The sequence below is a fragment of the Scyliorhinus torazame genome, chromosome 19 (assembly GCF_047496885.1).
Source record: "Scyliorhinus torazame isolate Kashiwa2021f chromosome 19, sScyTor2.1, whole genome shotgun sequence".
Taxonomy (NCBI): Eukaryota; Metazoa; Chordata; class Chondrichthyes; order Carcharhiniformes; family Scyliorhinidae; genus Scyliorhinus; species Scyliorhinus torazame.
In genome coordinates, this window is record NC_092725.1 from 116156931 (window position 1) to 116174793 (window position 17863).

The 17863-nt window shown below is 36.4% G+C and overlaps 1 protein-coding gene across 2 annotated transcripts in view; it reads left to right on the plus strand.

The window, feature by feature from the left end:
- Positions 1-17558, plus strand: part of cpsf6 (cleavage and polyadenylation specific factor 6) — a 62347-nt gene extending 44789 nt beyond the window's left edge. For both annotated transcript variants that reach the window (XM_072485082.1, XM_072485083.1), the window contains 2 exons: positions 2143-2342; positions 14877-17558. In XM_072485082.1, the coding sequence (XP_072341183.1) occupies positions 2143-2338 (196 nt within the window). In that variant the 3' untranslated portion in view covers positions 2339-2342; positions 14877-17558. The remainder of the gene's footprint in view (positions 1-2142; positions 2343-14876) is intronic.
- Positions 17559-17863: the final 305 nt, after the last annotated feature.

The window sequence follows — 17863 nt, forward strand, 5'->3', positions numbered from 1 at the left end:
CATAAACATCAAATTTATTATGGTTACGGTCTTAGTCGGCTGGAATATAGACACAGTTTGCCTAATCTCTCTTCACAGCAGTAAATTGAAGGGGTGTAGGTTAGGTTGGTCTGAGATTAAGATAAATGGTCGGCACAACATCATGGGCTGAAGGGCCTGTACTGTTTTATGTTCTAATATCCTGCATTGTTCTATTGTGTATGTGAAATTAAAACTTCAATCACAGAAGCAATGTGGGTGGCAGTGCCTTTAGGGCAGTGGTTTCAGTAACAATGCACACCTCAAGACAAACAATTCCACAACACACCCACTTTTTTTCAACTGAATCAATTGCTCATAAACATCAAATTTATTATGGTTACGGTCTTAGTCGGCTGGAATATAGACACAGTTTGCCTAATCTCTCTTCAGAGGGTAGTCCCCGCCATATCCAGAACAAGTCTGGTGAACTTTTGTTGCACTCGCTCTATGGCAATACTATTCTTTCTGAAGTAAGGGGATCAAAACAGCGCACATATTTCAGGTGGGATCTAACCAAACTCCTATACAATTGCGAGATTTCCCTATTCCTAGACTCTAATCCTGTTGCGATAAAAGCTAGTCTTCCCAATAGTTTGCTGCATGGTGTCTGCTAGCATCATGATGCTGCCTATGCCATGCCCGTGAATGATATCCCCACGAGTTTTCTCTGGACTCCATTTACCCAATTCATTTTTTCTAATTAAGGGGCAATTTAGCCTGGCCAATTCACCTGCCCTGCGCATCTTTGGGTTGTGGGGCCGAAACCCACGCAAACACAGCGAATGTGCAAACTCCACACGGACAGTGACCCAGAGCCGGGATCAAACATGGGACCTCGGCACTGTGAGGCAACAATGATAACCACTGCGCCACCGTGCTGCCCTTATAAGCCCAATTATAAGGGCCCTCTCTGGTCGGGTATCACTGATGGCCATCTTCAACATTTCTTGGGCTGCATACACTTGATCTCTTGCAAGGTCCATTCCAGCATGGAGTCGGTGTCTTGAATGACGTCGCCCCCGCTTTCCCCACACACTTCCATGCTGTGACGGCTATATACAAACCAGGAGCAGGAGTAGATCATTCCAACCTGCTCTGCCATTTTTAAATCGTGGTGTCAACTTCGATAGTGCCTTCTGCTGTTGACCCCCAATGGGAAAGGGGAGGAAAAGCAGGCTCCTCCAGAAGGATTCCAGGCATGTGGGAACAGGGGTTCGGGTGGAGGAGGGGACTCTATAAAGTGTCCTATCACTTTCTGATTCTCTTCCCCCTACCCTGCCTGTTTTCCCCATCCATTGTCTGCTCAATGTAATCTCCCTCCAATGACCTCTCTCTCTCTTTCTCCCCCCCCCTCAATCTTAATTATTTGTAGCTAGATAATTAGAACTAGTTCCAAATATGGTCGACTGCAGCACTTAAAGGTTTTTAGCACAGTCATCCATAGTTATTATTCGCTGCTCTGAAAAAAGGTGGTGAGTACTGTTGATGATTGAGTGTAACTACAAAAACCTTTCTTTTCAGTGCATTTAAAAAAAATCCATTTCATCTTTACCACGCTACTCCGAAAATTACAATGCAAGACCACAGCAATCGTAGCTGTTGCGAAAGGCGGTAACTGGCTTCAGTTCTATCCTTTCATCGAGCCCTGTACTGTTAACTGGAGTTTGTAAAGTTCTGGGGTGATGGGGAATGGTGTGTTTGGCTAGGGGGAGGGGGACGGTGCAGAGGAGGAGGAGCTGAGACTTCATTCTTTTGCCCATGCTGCTCGCCCATGCCTAATGAGCCCGCAGCATGGTGGACATTGGAGTTTGATTGGTACTGCGTGTGGAGCCTCAGCATTAAAGCACTGCACTCGCCAAAATATTCCCACCGCTTTCCTTGGCACACTTGCACAATGAGCCATGGCATACCGGTTGAAAACCTCTGCCTTCGGGTACATATTGGTTTGTTACAATACGGAATAAAATAAGATTATTTTTGGTCATGATCAGAAAACTGCTGGAAGTAATCCTCCTAATATGCTGCCAGTGATAGAAATTAGTTAATCGATATATATGACTATACAAGACAAATGTAACTTTTAAAATTAAGTTAGATTGATAATTTTTTTGAACTTCTTAGAAAACGTGAACGTTCACGGGAGAGGGATCACAGTAGATCGAGAGAGAAAAGCAGGCGCCACAAAGAGCGCTCACGAAGCCGTGATCGGCATGATGACTATTACCGTGAACGAAGTAGAGAGCGGGAAAGGCATCGTGATCGTGAACGAGATAGAGACAGAGAGCGAGACAGAGAACGAGAGTATCGTCATCGTTAAATAGGTGGGTTGCTCTGTTCATTTTATAACTGAAGTGATTTTATTTTTCTGCCTGTTTTACAAACAGATTTGATAATTCTTCAATTTTATGCAGTAAAATTCGACTGGGACCTTATATTAAGTTACACAGAAGCTGTTTAGCACATTTGTCAAATAATGTTCTAATCTTGGTAAGTATTGCACCATTGAAATGAGTTGGTGTCTAATTCATGCAATTGAGTTCCTTTATTTTACTCTTTAATTCACATTAAACCCTTGCTTTTCATGTAAGAATTTATTATTATTTTTTTTAAAGTATGTGGACACAAAGCCTTTTCTCAATTTCTAAAGTTTAGAATTTTGTTTGGTGCTACATTTGTGTTGAAATAATTATTTGCAGAAATAATAATAGATAACACAGATTTGTGATTTTGGGTGCCTCTGTTTGCATAGTTCCACTTCAAATGTTAATGTTTATCCTTCCTGTACTCCCACCATCGTCACCTCTGCCATTTCAAGCACAAGATCCTGCAGACTACCATTTTTTTCTTTGTTGAGAATAAGTTCAAAGCTATGACCGTTCATGCAGAAACGCTGACTTCCAAACCTCTCTCTTTTCCATCTTTGTGGGGAAAGTTTTCACCCAGAAAATCAGTTTAATTTGAACTAGCATAAAAGTAACTTGCTTCTCACCAACTGTTTCAGCAGGGGAGATTCCTTGGCAATTGGCATGTTGTGGGAATGCTTCAAGTAAAAGTGATTCTGTGATATCACCAATTTACGGAAGTGTCGTTTTGGGCTGTAAAGTATTGAGGAGTTCTAAGTCTTGGGTAAATTTTGTCAGTGATTTGAATATGCCTTAATAAGTTTATTTTCTGTGACTTGTTTGATGGGAGTTGGGGCTTTGACTCGTTATCTTGAGATTCTGAGAAACAGATCTAATATTCAGAAGCTTAAATATTTTTTTAAATGAATAGATTAATAGACACCACAGTGATCTTAGGTCATTCTGAGGATGCGAAGCTGCAGAGTTGAAATTCCCACAGGAAAGAAGGAATGCAAGAGGCTGTTACTCTGAGCAAAAGTCACACATTTCATAACCAGTCAATACAGCATTTACTAAGGTTGTTTAACAAATTACCTGTTGATCCTTGCGGCAGCTGATGGTGCCTGAAAGAGTAAACCATTTGGATTTGTTGGTTTTTGTGACACATTTCTGAAAAGAGCAATTTGATGTGTCCTGCATTAAGATTGACCGAAATATATTTTGCCTCAAATAAACTTTCAGGTAAAGCACTTATTTGTTTTCCCCAAGTTGTTTTATAATCTGTGATTGTTCTGGTTTGCTCCTGTTTGGTAGATAAACATTCCATTTAAAGCATTTTGTTCTTTTACACCTAGTTGGTGTAAAACGGCTTTCCAAACAAGGACAGTCCATAATTTTCAAAATGGAGCATGTGCTATTTCCTAATCAGTTTTGCATATTTTTGTCTTTTTTTTTTCTTGGATTTATCTATTCAGCAAGATGAACTTAATCTTCATGGAGTAAATAAATGATCCCAGAACTACTTCATAGAATCTATGGCACAGCGACAGGCCTTCGGCCCAAATTGGTCCTTGCCAACCAAAAAGCCCATCTAAGCTAAACCCCACTTATATTTAAGTATTTAAGTTGGCCCAGAATCAAAGGGAGCATAATAATGATCAAAAAGTAATGATAGAAAAAAAGATTTTCAAGTAATGTTTTGTGATGCAGTCTTCCAACTATCACATGCAGAAAAATTGTAAAATAGCAAATTGGTTGACAGTTTAATTTTTATTTCCCACAGGTAAATAGGTTATATAAAGGAATGTTTTAATTTTTTTGTTGTTGAAACTTATTGTAAAGTGAGCTTAAAAATTAAACGCACTCTTGCCTCTTGCACTTTTTAAAGCAGTGTCTGAGTTCTGATAGTCCATTTGATAAAAATTGCACACTTTTGAGAAGTTTACAAATCCAGCCACCAGTCTTATTAGAAGTATTGTAATTCTTATGCTATTATATCTTGAATAGGTACTTGTTGGTAAAAAAGACTTGTTTATGGAAATTTTTACTCTGCAGTTTTTAATTTGGTACGTATAGTTTACAGAAAATGCCATTGATGGTTTAAGGCCCACTTTGATGCTTTCTTTAGTGTGACCTTTAAAAATATCCAGGCTGATGGAAGTTCATTTTATGCACTGTTTGTATGTAAAGTACTTATTTTTCCCCCTCACTTTAAATCTTATGAATTTGAGTGTATTCACCCTAATCAATGTTTTCTCCATAATATGGGGAAATGTTTGTATTATAGTTTCAAGGAATTGAGAATGTCTTTCTGGTATGCCAGGTGCAATTTATTTTGTGGACTCTCTACACTTCACTACATGATTTGGTCATTTCCCAAGTATTGCTGCATTAATAATTCACTTAAGTTGGTTTGTTACCAACATAAAAATCGTTTGAATGTATTGCAAATAACAAAGTTCATGCAACTAATATCAATTAGTCATAAAGACATTACTGAACATCAACACAAATCCTCAATCACTCCTGTTGCATCAGAAATGAATGGCACTAATATTAGAATGTTTCTGATTTAAGGATTCTAATGTGGGGCATTTCAGGAATTTAGTTTTGAATTTTATCGCTTAAGCCTACTTGCCTTGGTTGGGTCAGACCGTGCTACAAACATTTCATGTTACATTTATTTGTTCCCAGTTATTCACACATGGAACTAATTGTAGCTGTGGGGAAGCTTGTATTAAATCCTATGGGCAGAGAAGAATAGGTAGAGGCCAGTCGTTTATATATAAAAAATGAGAAAAATTGAATCAAAAATCTTATTGCACATTTTCATTCTGCCATATTTGGCCATTGACTATTGTTTCTCACTATTCCTTAAACCTATTGGGCAGTTGTCCTCCCCTTGCTCTTCTATGCTATCTTCAATTGAAGACCTGTCTCCTTTGATGGGTGCATCACTGTCAGTTTGCAAATGGGTTTCAAAGTTTCAGATTTACTGTAGCTTGTCAAAGAGGAATTGATATAGCCTGATATTTGTGTGCATTGAAGCCTGGTTGACTTTTAAGGGTTTTTATTAAAAAAAAAACACCTGACAATGCAATTCCTTAAGTTGCCACACTAAGAATGTTTGTAATGATGTAAGCAATGTTAAACATATGAAATATGCATCAGGATACCAGAAGACACAATCTATTCACACAAGTAGGAATTAGATCTGGTTCTTGTCCAATTTTGTAGTTATTATTTAAGGTCTTAATCCGTAGTCTATAAGTTATGCAACTTGGATACCACAAGATGTAGGCTTAGCTGCATTTTATTTTCTGCATGCTTTGACTATATATCCTATAAACTGCAGTATGAATCCATGTGGCTTAATTGCGCAGTATATCCTCGAGTTCAGAATTAGGAAACTGAAAGTCACATGAAATGTCAAATTAAATGATAAATTAACTAAAACTTATTTGCAATAATTTTGCCCAATATGATCTATCTGGCAACTTAAATTCGCAGACGTGATGAATTGAGTTAATTGATGGAAAACAAATGAGGTTCCTTGTTGGGCTGGGGAGTTGATCTTTAATGCATTGTATGGAAAAATTAATAAAATGTTAATTGAATATATGCATTTGAAGCTATGCAGTATTCGCCAAGAACTTCCCGTTTGCTGGTAACCTTAAGTTCTGTGTTATTATAACTAACATTCTAAATTTTGATCTAGGGTTTAAAATTTCACTAAATTTCTTTAATAGTTTGCACATGAAAATCATTTCAAAAGTTTCCAAAACAGTGCGCAATTACTTGTGTTGACAATATATTTTTGAGGTGGTTGGCACCTGTAACTGAGACTGGTCATAAAACTTTGTTTGCCTTGTATGAAAGGTTGAATTGGATGGTCTGCATATCTTTCCCCGCAATCTATATGTAAATTCATATAAAATGTGCACTCAATTATAAACTATTAAATTGGACATTTTTATAGGTTACGAGTTCCACTCTACCTTTTGCCTTTCTTAAATTTTCCCTTCGGGTTCCGATGGATGAAATTGCCATTACCCTGTACCTTGTAGCTAGCAAACGTCTAATTAATTATTTAATAAAAGCATTCAATCTTCACTAATTCCAAATTTCAAAATAGTCGGTTTCCTACATTGCTTCAGAGCTTTGACCGAATATATAAATGTTAAGAAACATCCCAATTTAAAGGCAATCTTGTGTTGTACCTTTCACTATTTACTTCTGTCAACATTTTCTGCAGATTTAGGAAACCTGTCTAGTCTGGTGTTTTTATTTTGTAAACTGGTAGCTATGTAGTGCTTATTGTACCATTTCACAGTTGCAGAAAATTTCTATTTCATCTTTACAAGCCAATTGGGGATATAATGCCTTAAAAGTGGTGAATAAAATTGTTAATGTCTTTTATACAAAATTTAGGCCACAATTTGCATGAGGAATTATCCACAATAATTGGAACTAGAGGTTTTGTACAAAATACTCTTATTGTAAAATAATTTTTGTATATTGTGTAAATGCTGTAAAATGCTGGCTTTGTTTCCTGTATAACAATTTAAAAATTACCTGTTACATGGGTGTGAAAAATTGCTTTGTAATATAATTTGAGTGTGATCTCTACAAGTTAAAAATTCATTAATTATCCCTCTTATTTCAAAACCCTAAATATCAAATCACTTGTGTTCTGTGCCATTTCTCATTGTGTTTTTTTTTTTTTGTTGGTTGATTTCCTAATTATATCTGTGGATTGAATGTTTGATCCATAAAACTACATATGGTTGGATTGATTTCAGTTTTTGGTGGAATAGAAATTATGTGCGTTTTGTGATCCATATTTGGATTCTGCATCAAATCTATTTCTTTTAAATAGCTTATTTCTGTATTTCCCAATAGCTTATTTCTGTATTTCCCAACCCCCTTTCCTTGGATAAATTGCACAGAAAGAGGACAGCGCTTTGCCTATTGGCTGTGCTTTGCTAAACAAACAGTACATTCTACTTGTTTCTTTACAAGTTCCTCAAATCTTCAAACGTTTAATATTTCTACAAAATATTAATAGTGTAGAAAGCATTCATAGGCGTTGATGCTTGAATAAATGTACTTTACCGTTTGCGACTATTTTACAATTCCAGTGTGCCTTAAAGGTTTGTATGTTGCAGAATTTTTGTTGTAAAAGATGGACTGCTGCTTATTTCCATTTTTTTTTTGGTTTCAAGATTTTTAAAGTTTTCCAAAAAAAAATATTGATAGCACCCATATAATCACCATGAGACATTATTTCCCATCTGGAGATCCTGGGACGTGGATTTGCCATATTAATAAAGTTCATGGAAGTGATTTTACATGTTGGTTTATTCTTTGATACAAAGTTTTCTTTCAACATGTTGCACCACAAAACCATCTCCCAAGGACTTATTGCTCCAGCATGCATTAAAATTATCAAAAAATATGATTTTTTTTTGTGGCAGTAGAGATAAAATCTTTAGCCTATGAATATATTTGTAACATTTAAACCCGATCTCATCTTTTATGCCCACCTTCTGTCATTGCATGGAATTGTTAAAACTGTTGGATATAATTTGCCACCTGCCAAGTCATGCAGCACTAGCTTTTTTTTAAATCCGGAAAAGTTGACTAATAATTTAGTTCCATAAATTTTATGGCAGTAAACAGGGGAGGCTATTCTGAATGACCATATTTTTGTGGATTGTGCAAAAGATAAATAAACCCAAATTTGTCTTTACCCACCCATGCTTTCAAAATTGTTGGTCAGAGGCACCATAAGAGAAGTTTTTTAATAGAATCACTTCTCCACTAAGTTGACCCACTGCTCATTAAGTCAGTGGAAATGAGTTACACAATTAACTGCTTTCTAGCAGTTTTCTGAAACACTGGAACAGGAGGAAGAGATTTTTATAAATAGAGTCATAGTCACCGTTTTGTGTTGTAATCCTGAAGCCCATTGTGTCCATTCTGACTCTTAAGAGCTGTTCAGCTGGCCTCACTTGCTGCATTTTCCCTGTAAGGCCTCCAGATGTTTTCTCCTCATATAATTATCCAGTTTTCTTTTAAAATAAACCATCTCCCTCCACTACTCAGATTGTGCCATTCACCTTCTCGCAGTGTCTTCTCATTCACAATGCTTCTGCTAATGGGAACACTTTCTCCTTAGCTACTTTGTGTAGACCTTTCATGATTTTGAATGCAATCAAATAGCATTCTAAAGAGGTATTGGAAAGGCTCAGCCTCCGGGATCCAATCAGATGCAGCCTAGGATATTGAGAGAAGTAAAGATGATAATTGCAAAGGCATTGGCCACATTCTCCCAATCCTTGTGCCAGAGGAATGGGTAATTATTCAAAAATGGATGCAAGGATAAACCCAACAATGACATGTCAGCGAGTTTAATCTCAGTACTTTGGTGTTGTGGAAAACTTTTGAAACTATAACACGGGATGAAAAAAATGGATTAATTAAACAAAACCATAGATTTGCTAAAGACAAATTGTGTTTAACTTGCATGATTTGTTTTAGATAACAGATGGTTCACAAGGGTAAGTAAGGTTGGTGTTGTGTACATGGACTTCAAAATGACATTTACTGAAGGACCACATAACAAGCTTGTCAGCAAAATTGAAGCCGATGGAATAAAAGGGACAGTGGCATTATGGGTCCAGAATTGGCTTAGTGACAGGATATGTAGAGTAGTGGTTAATTTTTGGATGGGATAAAGGTATATTAAAGGGATTTCTAGAAGTAGTGTGAAGGCCACTGCTTTTCTTGGTCTATATTGATGACCTGGATTTCGATGTGCAATGCACAAGTATCAAAATTTGCAGATGACAAAAATAGCAGATAATGATGTTTAGAGAAATTAAACTTTGAGTATCACTACAAGATCTGTTAAGCAAGTGGGACAAAAGAACACTGGTCTTTTGCCTCCCCTAAATAGGGGAGGGGGTGAGTGGATGGGCTGCAATTCTCCAAGTGAATTTCCTTGACGTTTTTCTTGGTGTCGGGATGTATTCTGATATTTACCATTTTTTAAACAACATTCATGATTAATATATGCAAAATACTCTTCCCAAGTGAGAAACCTTTTCCAAACCTGCTGGTGTTGTATACATTAGTGGGGAAGAGTGAGGCTGTAATCATAAATGAAATAGTTTTCTCTACACCATTTATTTTCAATTTAATATCTTAAAACTGTATGTTATGGCATTGCTGCAAAGAAAGTATGAATCCCATTATTTCTGTAACATGCATCTGAGCATCATTCTCAATTTAGTACAAAATTATTCATTTCAAAGTTCTCCTTTGGAAATTAGATCATAAACATTTGCTTTATAAAGGTAGGAGTTGGGAAGACTTTGCACCACTATTTTGCAGCAAAAGTGTGTTGTGAAATTTCGCTGCAATTGACTGGATGTATTTCCGCAATTTTGAGCAGAAGATAACGACTGAGTCTTGGGCTGAGGAAAATATCAAATATTTACAAACACAATTATCTGGGATTGACAAATATAGGACTGGTGTACTGAAAATTGATTTTCATTTAATTAAAAATTCAGTAGTCCAGAATCTAAATGTAAACATACCCACAAAAAGTTGAAATCTTAGTGACTCCATTGTGTGCTCCAGTTCAAAATATACTCTTGATCGTTTATCTGTTATATCAGTTTGAGACCTTTTCTCCAGTGGATAATATAACTGCCCATTTATGACTGCATCATGAGTTTGTGGAACTTTAGCTTTAATTTCTTGGAGCCCAACTGCCTTAATGGTGTAATTTTAGTAATTATTATTTTTATATTCAAACGTAAGCTGTTTTTGAAACATTGTTGAATGTGTAGCCAGAGTAAACTTAATTCCTTTGCGTGAATTAGTCAACTGATAAAGTTTGTTGTCCTCCTGGTACAAGTAGATAAGACAAACTAGTGGCCAGATAAAGTCCAATCAGCATATTTTCAAATATGCACCATTAACTCATTTCTAGATTAACGTTCAGTAGCACTCTTTTGCACGTGTCCTAAATAAAATCACTAAAGTAACAACTATGCAGAAAAAATGCGCTGAATGTCAAAGGTTCATGTTAATTTTAGCCATTCCTATAGAACAGAATTTATTTTTTTCTGTATTGTTGCATTGAACTGTGTGAAATGAATATTTGCTAAATTGTAAATATACTAAAAACAAAAGTCCACCTTTTTTAATAATGTTAACATGAGTTATCTAAAATTGTAATGATTTGAACAAGATCTGCATCAACATTTTCTATTATTCCAAGGGCGGCCTGGTGGCGCAGTGGTTAGCACTGCTGCCTCACGGCACCAATGTCCTGGGTTCAATCCCGGCCCTGGGTCACTGTCCGTGTGGAGTTTGCACGTTCTCCCCATGTCTCACCCCCACAACACAAAAGATGTGCAAGGTAGGTAGATTGGCCATGCTAAATTGCTCTTTAATTGGGAAAAAATAGTTGGGTACTCAAATTTATGATAAAATACATTTTCTATTCCTCTGATTTGTTTTTTTTTTACAATGACCCACTTGTAATTGGCGTGCATTGTAACACCAGTTTGGTGGACATTAATCATCTGCGTTGCATCCCGGGGCCGAGGACCCAGGTTCAATCCCGGCCCTATGTCACTGTCCGCATAGAGTTTGCACGCTCTCCCCATGTCTTTGTGGGTCTCTCCTCTCTCTATCTTCCACCACCCCACCCCCTCCCCACACACACACAATCCAAAGATGTGCAGGGTAGGTGCATTGGCCATGCTAACTTGCCCCTTGGAAAAATAAAGAATTGGGTACTCTAAATTATTATTATTTTTTTTAGATCTGTTGCATCCACGAACCATCCACAAGGTTCCAATTTTAATATCTACAATTCTTCATGTTTTATTTTGACAAATAACCTTTACCTGATTAAATCAATTACTCCTCCCAGTCTTTTAACAATTCGAGAGTCAAGTCACTTTGAGCAGCATTTAGTATTTTGAACTAGACGTAAGTTTCCTAATGTTTATGTAGACATAAAAAATATTATAAAGTAAATGGCAAGATGTAGATTGTGTTCTCTAAAGATGAAGAAATAAGTTTTTAATAAATTAGAGTACCCAATTCTTTTTGAGGGGCAATTTAATGTGGCCAATTCACCTACCCATCACATCTTTTTGGGTTGTGCAGGTGAGATGGTTAGTGAGTGGGCAGATGAGAGTTCAGTGTTGGTAAATGTGAGGTCATTTTTGTAGGAATAACAGTAAGATGGACTATATTTTAAATGGTTAAAAAATTGCAGCATGCTGCCGTGCAGAGGGACTGGGGTGTCTTTGTGCATGAATCGCAAAAGGTTGGCTTGCAGGTGCAGCAAGTAATTAAGAGGGCAGATGGAATTTTGTCCTTCATTGCAAGAGGGATGGAATTTAAAAGCAGGGAGGTTATGTTGCAGCTGTAAAGGATGCTGGTGAGGCCACACCTGGAGTACGGTGTACAGTTTTGGTCTCCTTACTTGAGAAAGGATGTACTGACACAGGAGGGTGTGCAGAGGAGATTCACTAGTTTGAAACGATTAGCTTAGGAGAAGAGACCATGTAGACTGGGACTATATTCTTTGGAGTTTAGAAGAATGAGGGGGGATCTCAGAGAAACATATAAAATTATGACGGGAATAGATATGATCGAAGCTGGGAGCTTGTTTCCACTGGTTGGTGAGACTAGAACTAGGGGGCATAGCCTCAAAAGAAGATTTTAGGACTGAATTGAGGAGGAACGTCACTCAAAAGGGTTGTGAATCTGTGGAATTCCCTGCCCAGTGAAGCATTGAGGATACCTTGTTAAATGTTTTAAAGGCAAATGTAGATAGATTGGTGAACAGTAAAGGAAATAAAAGGTTATGGTAAGCGAGACGGGTGGGTAAGTGGAACTGAGTCCACAAAATGATCAGCCATGATCTTGTTCAATGGCGGAGCAGGCTCGAGTGGCCAGATGGCCCACTCCTGATCCCAGTTTTTATGTCCCATGCAGACACTGGGAGAATGTGCAATCTCCCAGCGGGCAGTGACCCGAGGCCGGGATCAAACCGCGGTTCTCTGTGCCGTGAGGCAGCAGTGCTAACCACTGCACCACCGTGCTGCCCCTAAAGGTGAAGAAATAAGTTGACTCGGTAGAAAGTCAAAAGCATGTTTTATTTATTGAAAGTGACTAATAAATTTGAATCATCGGGAACTCAAAGACTCCTTGACTTCTGTCCTGTTTTTATTCTAGATTTGTTGTCAACATTGGATTGGTAACTTAGGCACTGCATTGGATGAACAACTGATCTATTTATTGGATTAGTGGTTATCCATTTTAGATGTATGCTTCACTTGCTGTTGAGGCAGGTGGGAGGGTTTTTAATTATCCTTTAGAACTGCAAACAGCAGAGGACACTTCGACTGCTTTGGCTTAGGGTCAGTCGTAATCTGCAGGCTATTGGTTAGCTGCAAGGGCACCTTATGTACTGTTCAATGCGGATGTTGTCCTCAATAATATTAGCATACAACTTAAATTGTTAAAAATGTTGAGAGTTAACATATTAAAATATTTAGTTTTCGATTGATCATTAAATTTCATTGCTACCTGATACCTTTTCGACCGGTGACGCTTATTTAAGTGGTAAATGAATGATTGCATTTCAAGTGTTCAAAGGTTTACAGTTCTTAACCTCCATAAAGATATTACCTCTATATCACTGTTCGCTAGGTTGTTTATGTCATTGTGTGACATGCTCTTCAGGAGACTTTTAATTAGTTTCAACTGTAGCTTTAATTGTATCCATAAATCCAATAATGTTTTAATTCATATTTAAGAGGAGTCTTAAATTCTGAAGGAACACAATGCTGTGCTTTTTCAAAGTTAATCCATGTTGGTGCAATTTGAGCTTTCTTGGGTGGATCGTGGAGGTTGGTTATAGTGTGGCCGAGGGAAATGCTGTCTCATGGAGATTACGTGAAATATAGGCTCAGTTTTATTGAGTGTAAAAGTTTATTCTTCCAACATTCTGGTTCAGATGATTACTGAAAATTTAGTATGCTGACGGGATTGCAACATTTCTAGATTACTGCAAAACCCGAACAGTTCTCTTCAAAAAATTATACTTTGGCGTTGCTATTTAGTGGACTGTGCTATTTATAGTTCAACTAAGCATTGAAATATACATAAAGAGCCTTGAGTACTGTTTAAATACGGTATAAAAGTTGTAGCTTCTTAAGGTCACGCAGAATTTTATTACAAGACCTAGTCTGGTGCAATTAATAGTTTCTGGATAACAAGGGGGGGAAAAGTGCAGTAACCTCTATTAAGCAATGGATTCATTAACTAGGTTCCAAGAGCAAAAAGCTTAGCTTATTTCTGCTGTTAAGTAATGTAATTCATAATCCAAAGACTTTAGTTAGTTAATTAGTTACTGAAATTACAGGATATGGGGAAACCGTTGGTTGTTGCAAAATTTTGTAAAATTGTTTTAATATTTTTATTCAGATTGAAATAATTAGACGCAATTTAAATAGAACATAATGTTAAGAGTTTAGCCTGAAGCATTGTATATCTGCATGTCTGGTTGTTATGCAAGAACGCAATCTCTGTTTTTGTAAGGTGTAATATATTGATAATTTTCCAGCAAATATTATTTACCAATTCATGTCTTTATTGAAGATGTTTGAAGGAGAGTATTTCCACACAAATTGACCCAGTTGTGACCTTTAACCTGTAATTCGAGTGTCTCCCAAGTTTTTAAGTTGATATTCTTTTCCTTCTTTAAAAATCTGCAGCTGTATTTCCTCTCAAGTACCTCTCGTGTTCAAGGATGTAAGTGTTGGGTGCACACTTTTCCAGAACTTTCTAATGAACATAATGGTTTCATGTGAACAAGCACTTTAGTTGTCAAGGAATGCATTATGATTTGGCTCTCAATAAAATGTGACTTTACTCAATAACTGTTTTGAAATAAAATAAAGCATTTAAAATTCAGCCAAACATCTTGGATATGAGTGGTCAAATTGTTACAACTATTTTGCTGGGTCAGCTGGTGAAAGGTCACAATTGAGCTCAATTTTCAAGCTTGAAATGTTTTCTAATGACTGCGTGATAGTTCAAGTCTTTTTTAAATGGTTACTTCTAAATGTGATTGAAAAATAATTATGCTGTGTTAATCAATTAATTTACTGATGTGTAGCATAATATTGATTGGTCTTGAAAATGTATATTTGGTATATTCTGAGAGACTTAGAATGTGCGGGAAAATATTTGGAAAAGTTTGCAACTACTGAAAGTGGAAGTTTAAATTGTTTCTGATTTCTTCAATCTGTAGTATTTGAACACTAATGGGGGAAAAATGTTCAAGACACATTAATACACATGCATGATTTATAATATGTTCTTCAGTAAATTCAGTGTGATGGTGTAAAGTATGTACAAATGTAGTCAGGGAAGAACAAAATCTACATCATGAATTTTGACACATTACAGCTGTCTGAAGAGAAACGTCTCCAGATAAAAGAAACAACAAAGGCTCTTCACAGAAAAGACTGCCCTTTATCCATCTGTTGGAATTTCATGGTTGAACAGGAATTCTCAGGCTACGTGGTTAAACGGAGCAACAGTAACGAATAAAGCAAATCCACTGTAATGGTAACTGATTGCTCTACATTTTTTTTATGTTGCTTGATTAACCATTTTATTTGGACACAACCTGTGTGACTTAAAAGTTACTAAAAGCTTTGGCAACTCTTCGTATTCTAAGCGTTAGAAGTACATGACATGTAAAATTAAAAGTCGTTAGCTTCACTGTTTTTATAGTTCTTTCATCTTGTTACCAAAATTGTTACAAAAATGTTAATGTTCAAATAATGACTGCAAACAGCTAAGTTTCAGTTTATCAAACTAGATGTACTATTAGTGTTGTAATAAACTGTTAAATGGAGCCTACAGTAGATTATGCAAGTTCTCAGATTCAGTTTCTTGATGTTGAATTCCTTTTGAAGGCTGTATGTTGTGGTATTTTAATTTGATAAATTCCAACATGTGTAATTTGCCTCAGTTGGTTTGAAGCTTGTGTTAGTCAACCTCCCATTGTAGTTTTAATACAGAAGCATAATGACAAAGAAATCCAGATGTGGTTAATTTGACGACATTTTTAACACGCTCACTTCGCGTTTTGGATATTAAAAAGATCAGTACTATAAACTGTGACAAACACTACTTGTGTAGAAGAAAACATTTTTCCTGTTTTGTATGTCAAAGCATAGTGTGTTGGGCATGAAATTCTGATTTTAGTGAAAGGACCTTTTCATGTCCTGTGTTAATTGTTTTTATCTGCCTCTGCTACCTCAATTGGGGAGAGGAATGGTTTACTTCAAAAATGTACAGCAGTTGCATTTGTATTTTAATGTAGACTATTTGGAAATACCAAATGCTTAAAATAATTTTTTTAAATAACAGAACAGTACAGACAGACAAGCTGATATAGAAGTAAAAGCAGTAAAAGCCCATGTTCTAAATGTTTATTGTGGTAATTGAAGCTGCAAGCTCTGTATCTGTTTTCATTTTGTCTTGAGTTTGAATTTGAAAACCACCAAAACCTCGACACATTGCTTTTTACTTTTTGTGAATAGATTTTTAGCCTTCAGTTGAAGATGCAGTTCATGTCAAGTATTTTTCTGTAGCCTTAGTATCTGAAAATTAGCAAAAACGGTATCTATAAGCATGTATGGTCAAAAGGGCAGTCCGTGTAGATTACCGTTTGATGGTTTTAATGTTCTTGTACAAATCCAGAACAAAACAACGATAGCACAGTTTAAACTCTGTATATTAGCACTATTTTTGCACTGAAAAGTCTTAAATGTCAAATGTGTGAAACTCGATCACTAGTCAAATACAAAAATGTTTAAGCTTTTTGAAGAAAAAATGCTTATGGGCTGGGACGTGATCAGTCTAATGCACAACTGTCAGTTGCAAAATGTCCTAAGTTTCAAAAATGTAATAAAAAAATGTCAGTTCAATGGGTGACTGGTTGCACTAGTGGTAGTAGTTGACTCCCATTTTAGAGGCCCTGGGTTTTCAGTTCTCCCATTGAGCTTGGGACTCGGCTCCCATTGGGCCCTCATAGATAGGCGGTGGGATGTTTGGAGTCAGATTTGCTGTGGCAACATGCACTTTTATGTGCATGTTGCAGTCTGGCGTAAAGGTAGAGGCTCTTAACTTTCTTTAAAACATGTGGCTGCCCAGGAATTTCTCCCATTCTTACCTGCCTGCCATTGGCATATATTGGAAGGATAAACAACCTGTTATAAACACCATATTCTTTGATCATCAAGTTCAGGGTGAGACTTTAACCCGGAGCTTCTGACTCTGTGGTACAGACACTACCCACTGCACCACAAGACCTCCCTTATAGCTGGATTTTATGATCCATGATTTGACTGAAAAATCAGATGGGACATTTAATCTAAAGTTTGCTTCCTTTGGCTAATCTGGCGCATTACTGACAGCATCTGTAGAGAAGTTAAATTTTCAGTATAGAAGTGGGGCATTTAAATTTAGCTTCTGCTTGACGGTGAAAGTAAATGTGTTTTTCTAAAATAAAAGACTGGGCATACTTTTAATTCTCAAGTTTAGCTGACAATTTTTCAGTATTTTTGGTTCACACTATGTTGAATGTATCAGCGCAAGTTGTTTTCTTCCCTAAACAACCAATGTTACAAGTGTTTTTTTGGTGGGTGGGTTGGTTGGTAGTGGGGTGCTATTGATGTAATTCTTTAGCCCGTGTAACAGATGATTCACTGTTTCGCTTCGTGCAAAATATTGGTGTTTTAAACAAGTCCGTAGTCTTTTTAAAAAAAGACAGTGTCTACCATAACTTTTTTATTGTAAAAATTGTAACTTTGGTTTTACATTATATTTTGTTTTGCTGGAAAGCCTTTGATCTGAACCAGTATTTACAAAGTATATTGCTAGAAGTGAATATGGATCATATTTGCATAAAATTACTCATTAATTGTAAAATAAGCAGTAAATTGAGTTATGGGTTGGACATTGTGTTTTTTTAAATTATGAATTTTGCTTTAATTGTGAACGTTAACCTTTCTAACACTTGCAAGCTATGTTCACCAAGAAACCAGACAGCACAAATAAAGTTTTCCAGTACAGGTATGAGATTTATAATTAAATAATGTTAGACATTTACCAAAAAATATTCTTAAAACATGGGTGTTCAAAAACAAGACTCAGGTAAGTAAAATCATTTTTTAAAATTAAATTAGGATATTTTGCTTATCTGCTTTTAAATTATTGACTAAGCACTTTTGTTACATTTTTAAACTTTTTTAAAAATAAAAGGTTTTATATAAAATTCAAGTGTTTTTATTTGTGGTATGCAGTTGAATAATGTATAAATGTATCAAAGGTTAGCCCGTAGTTTAGAAAGAATGCTGAATATTTCAGTGTTGCTATGTAAA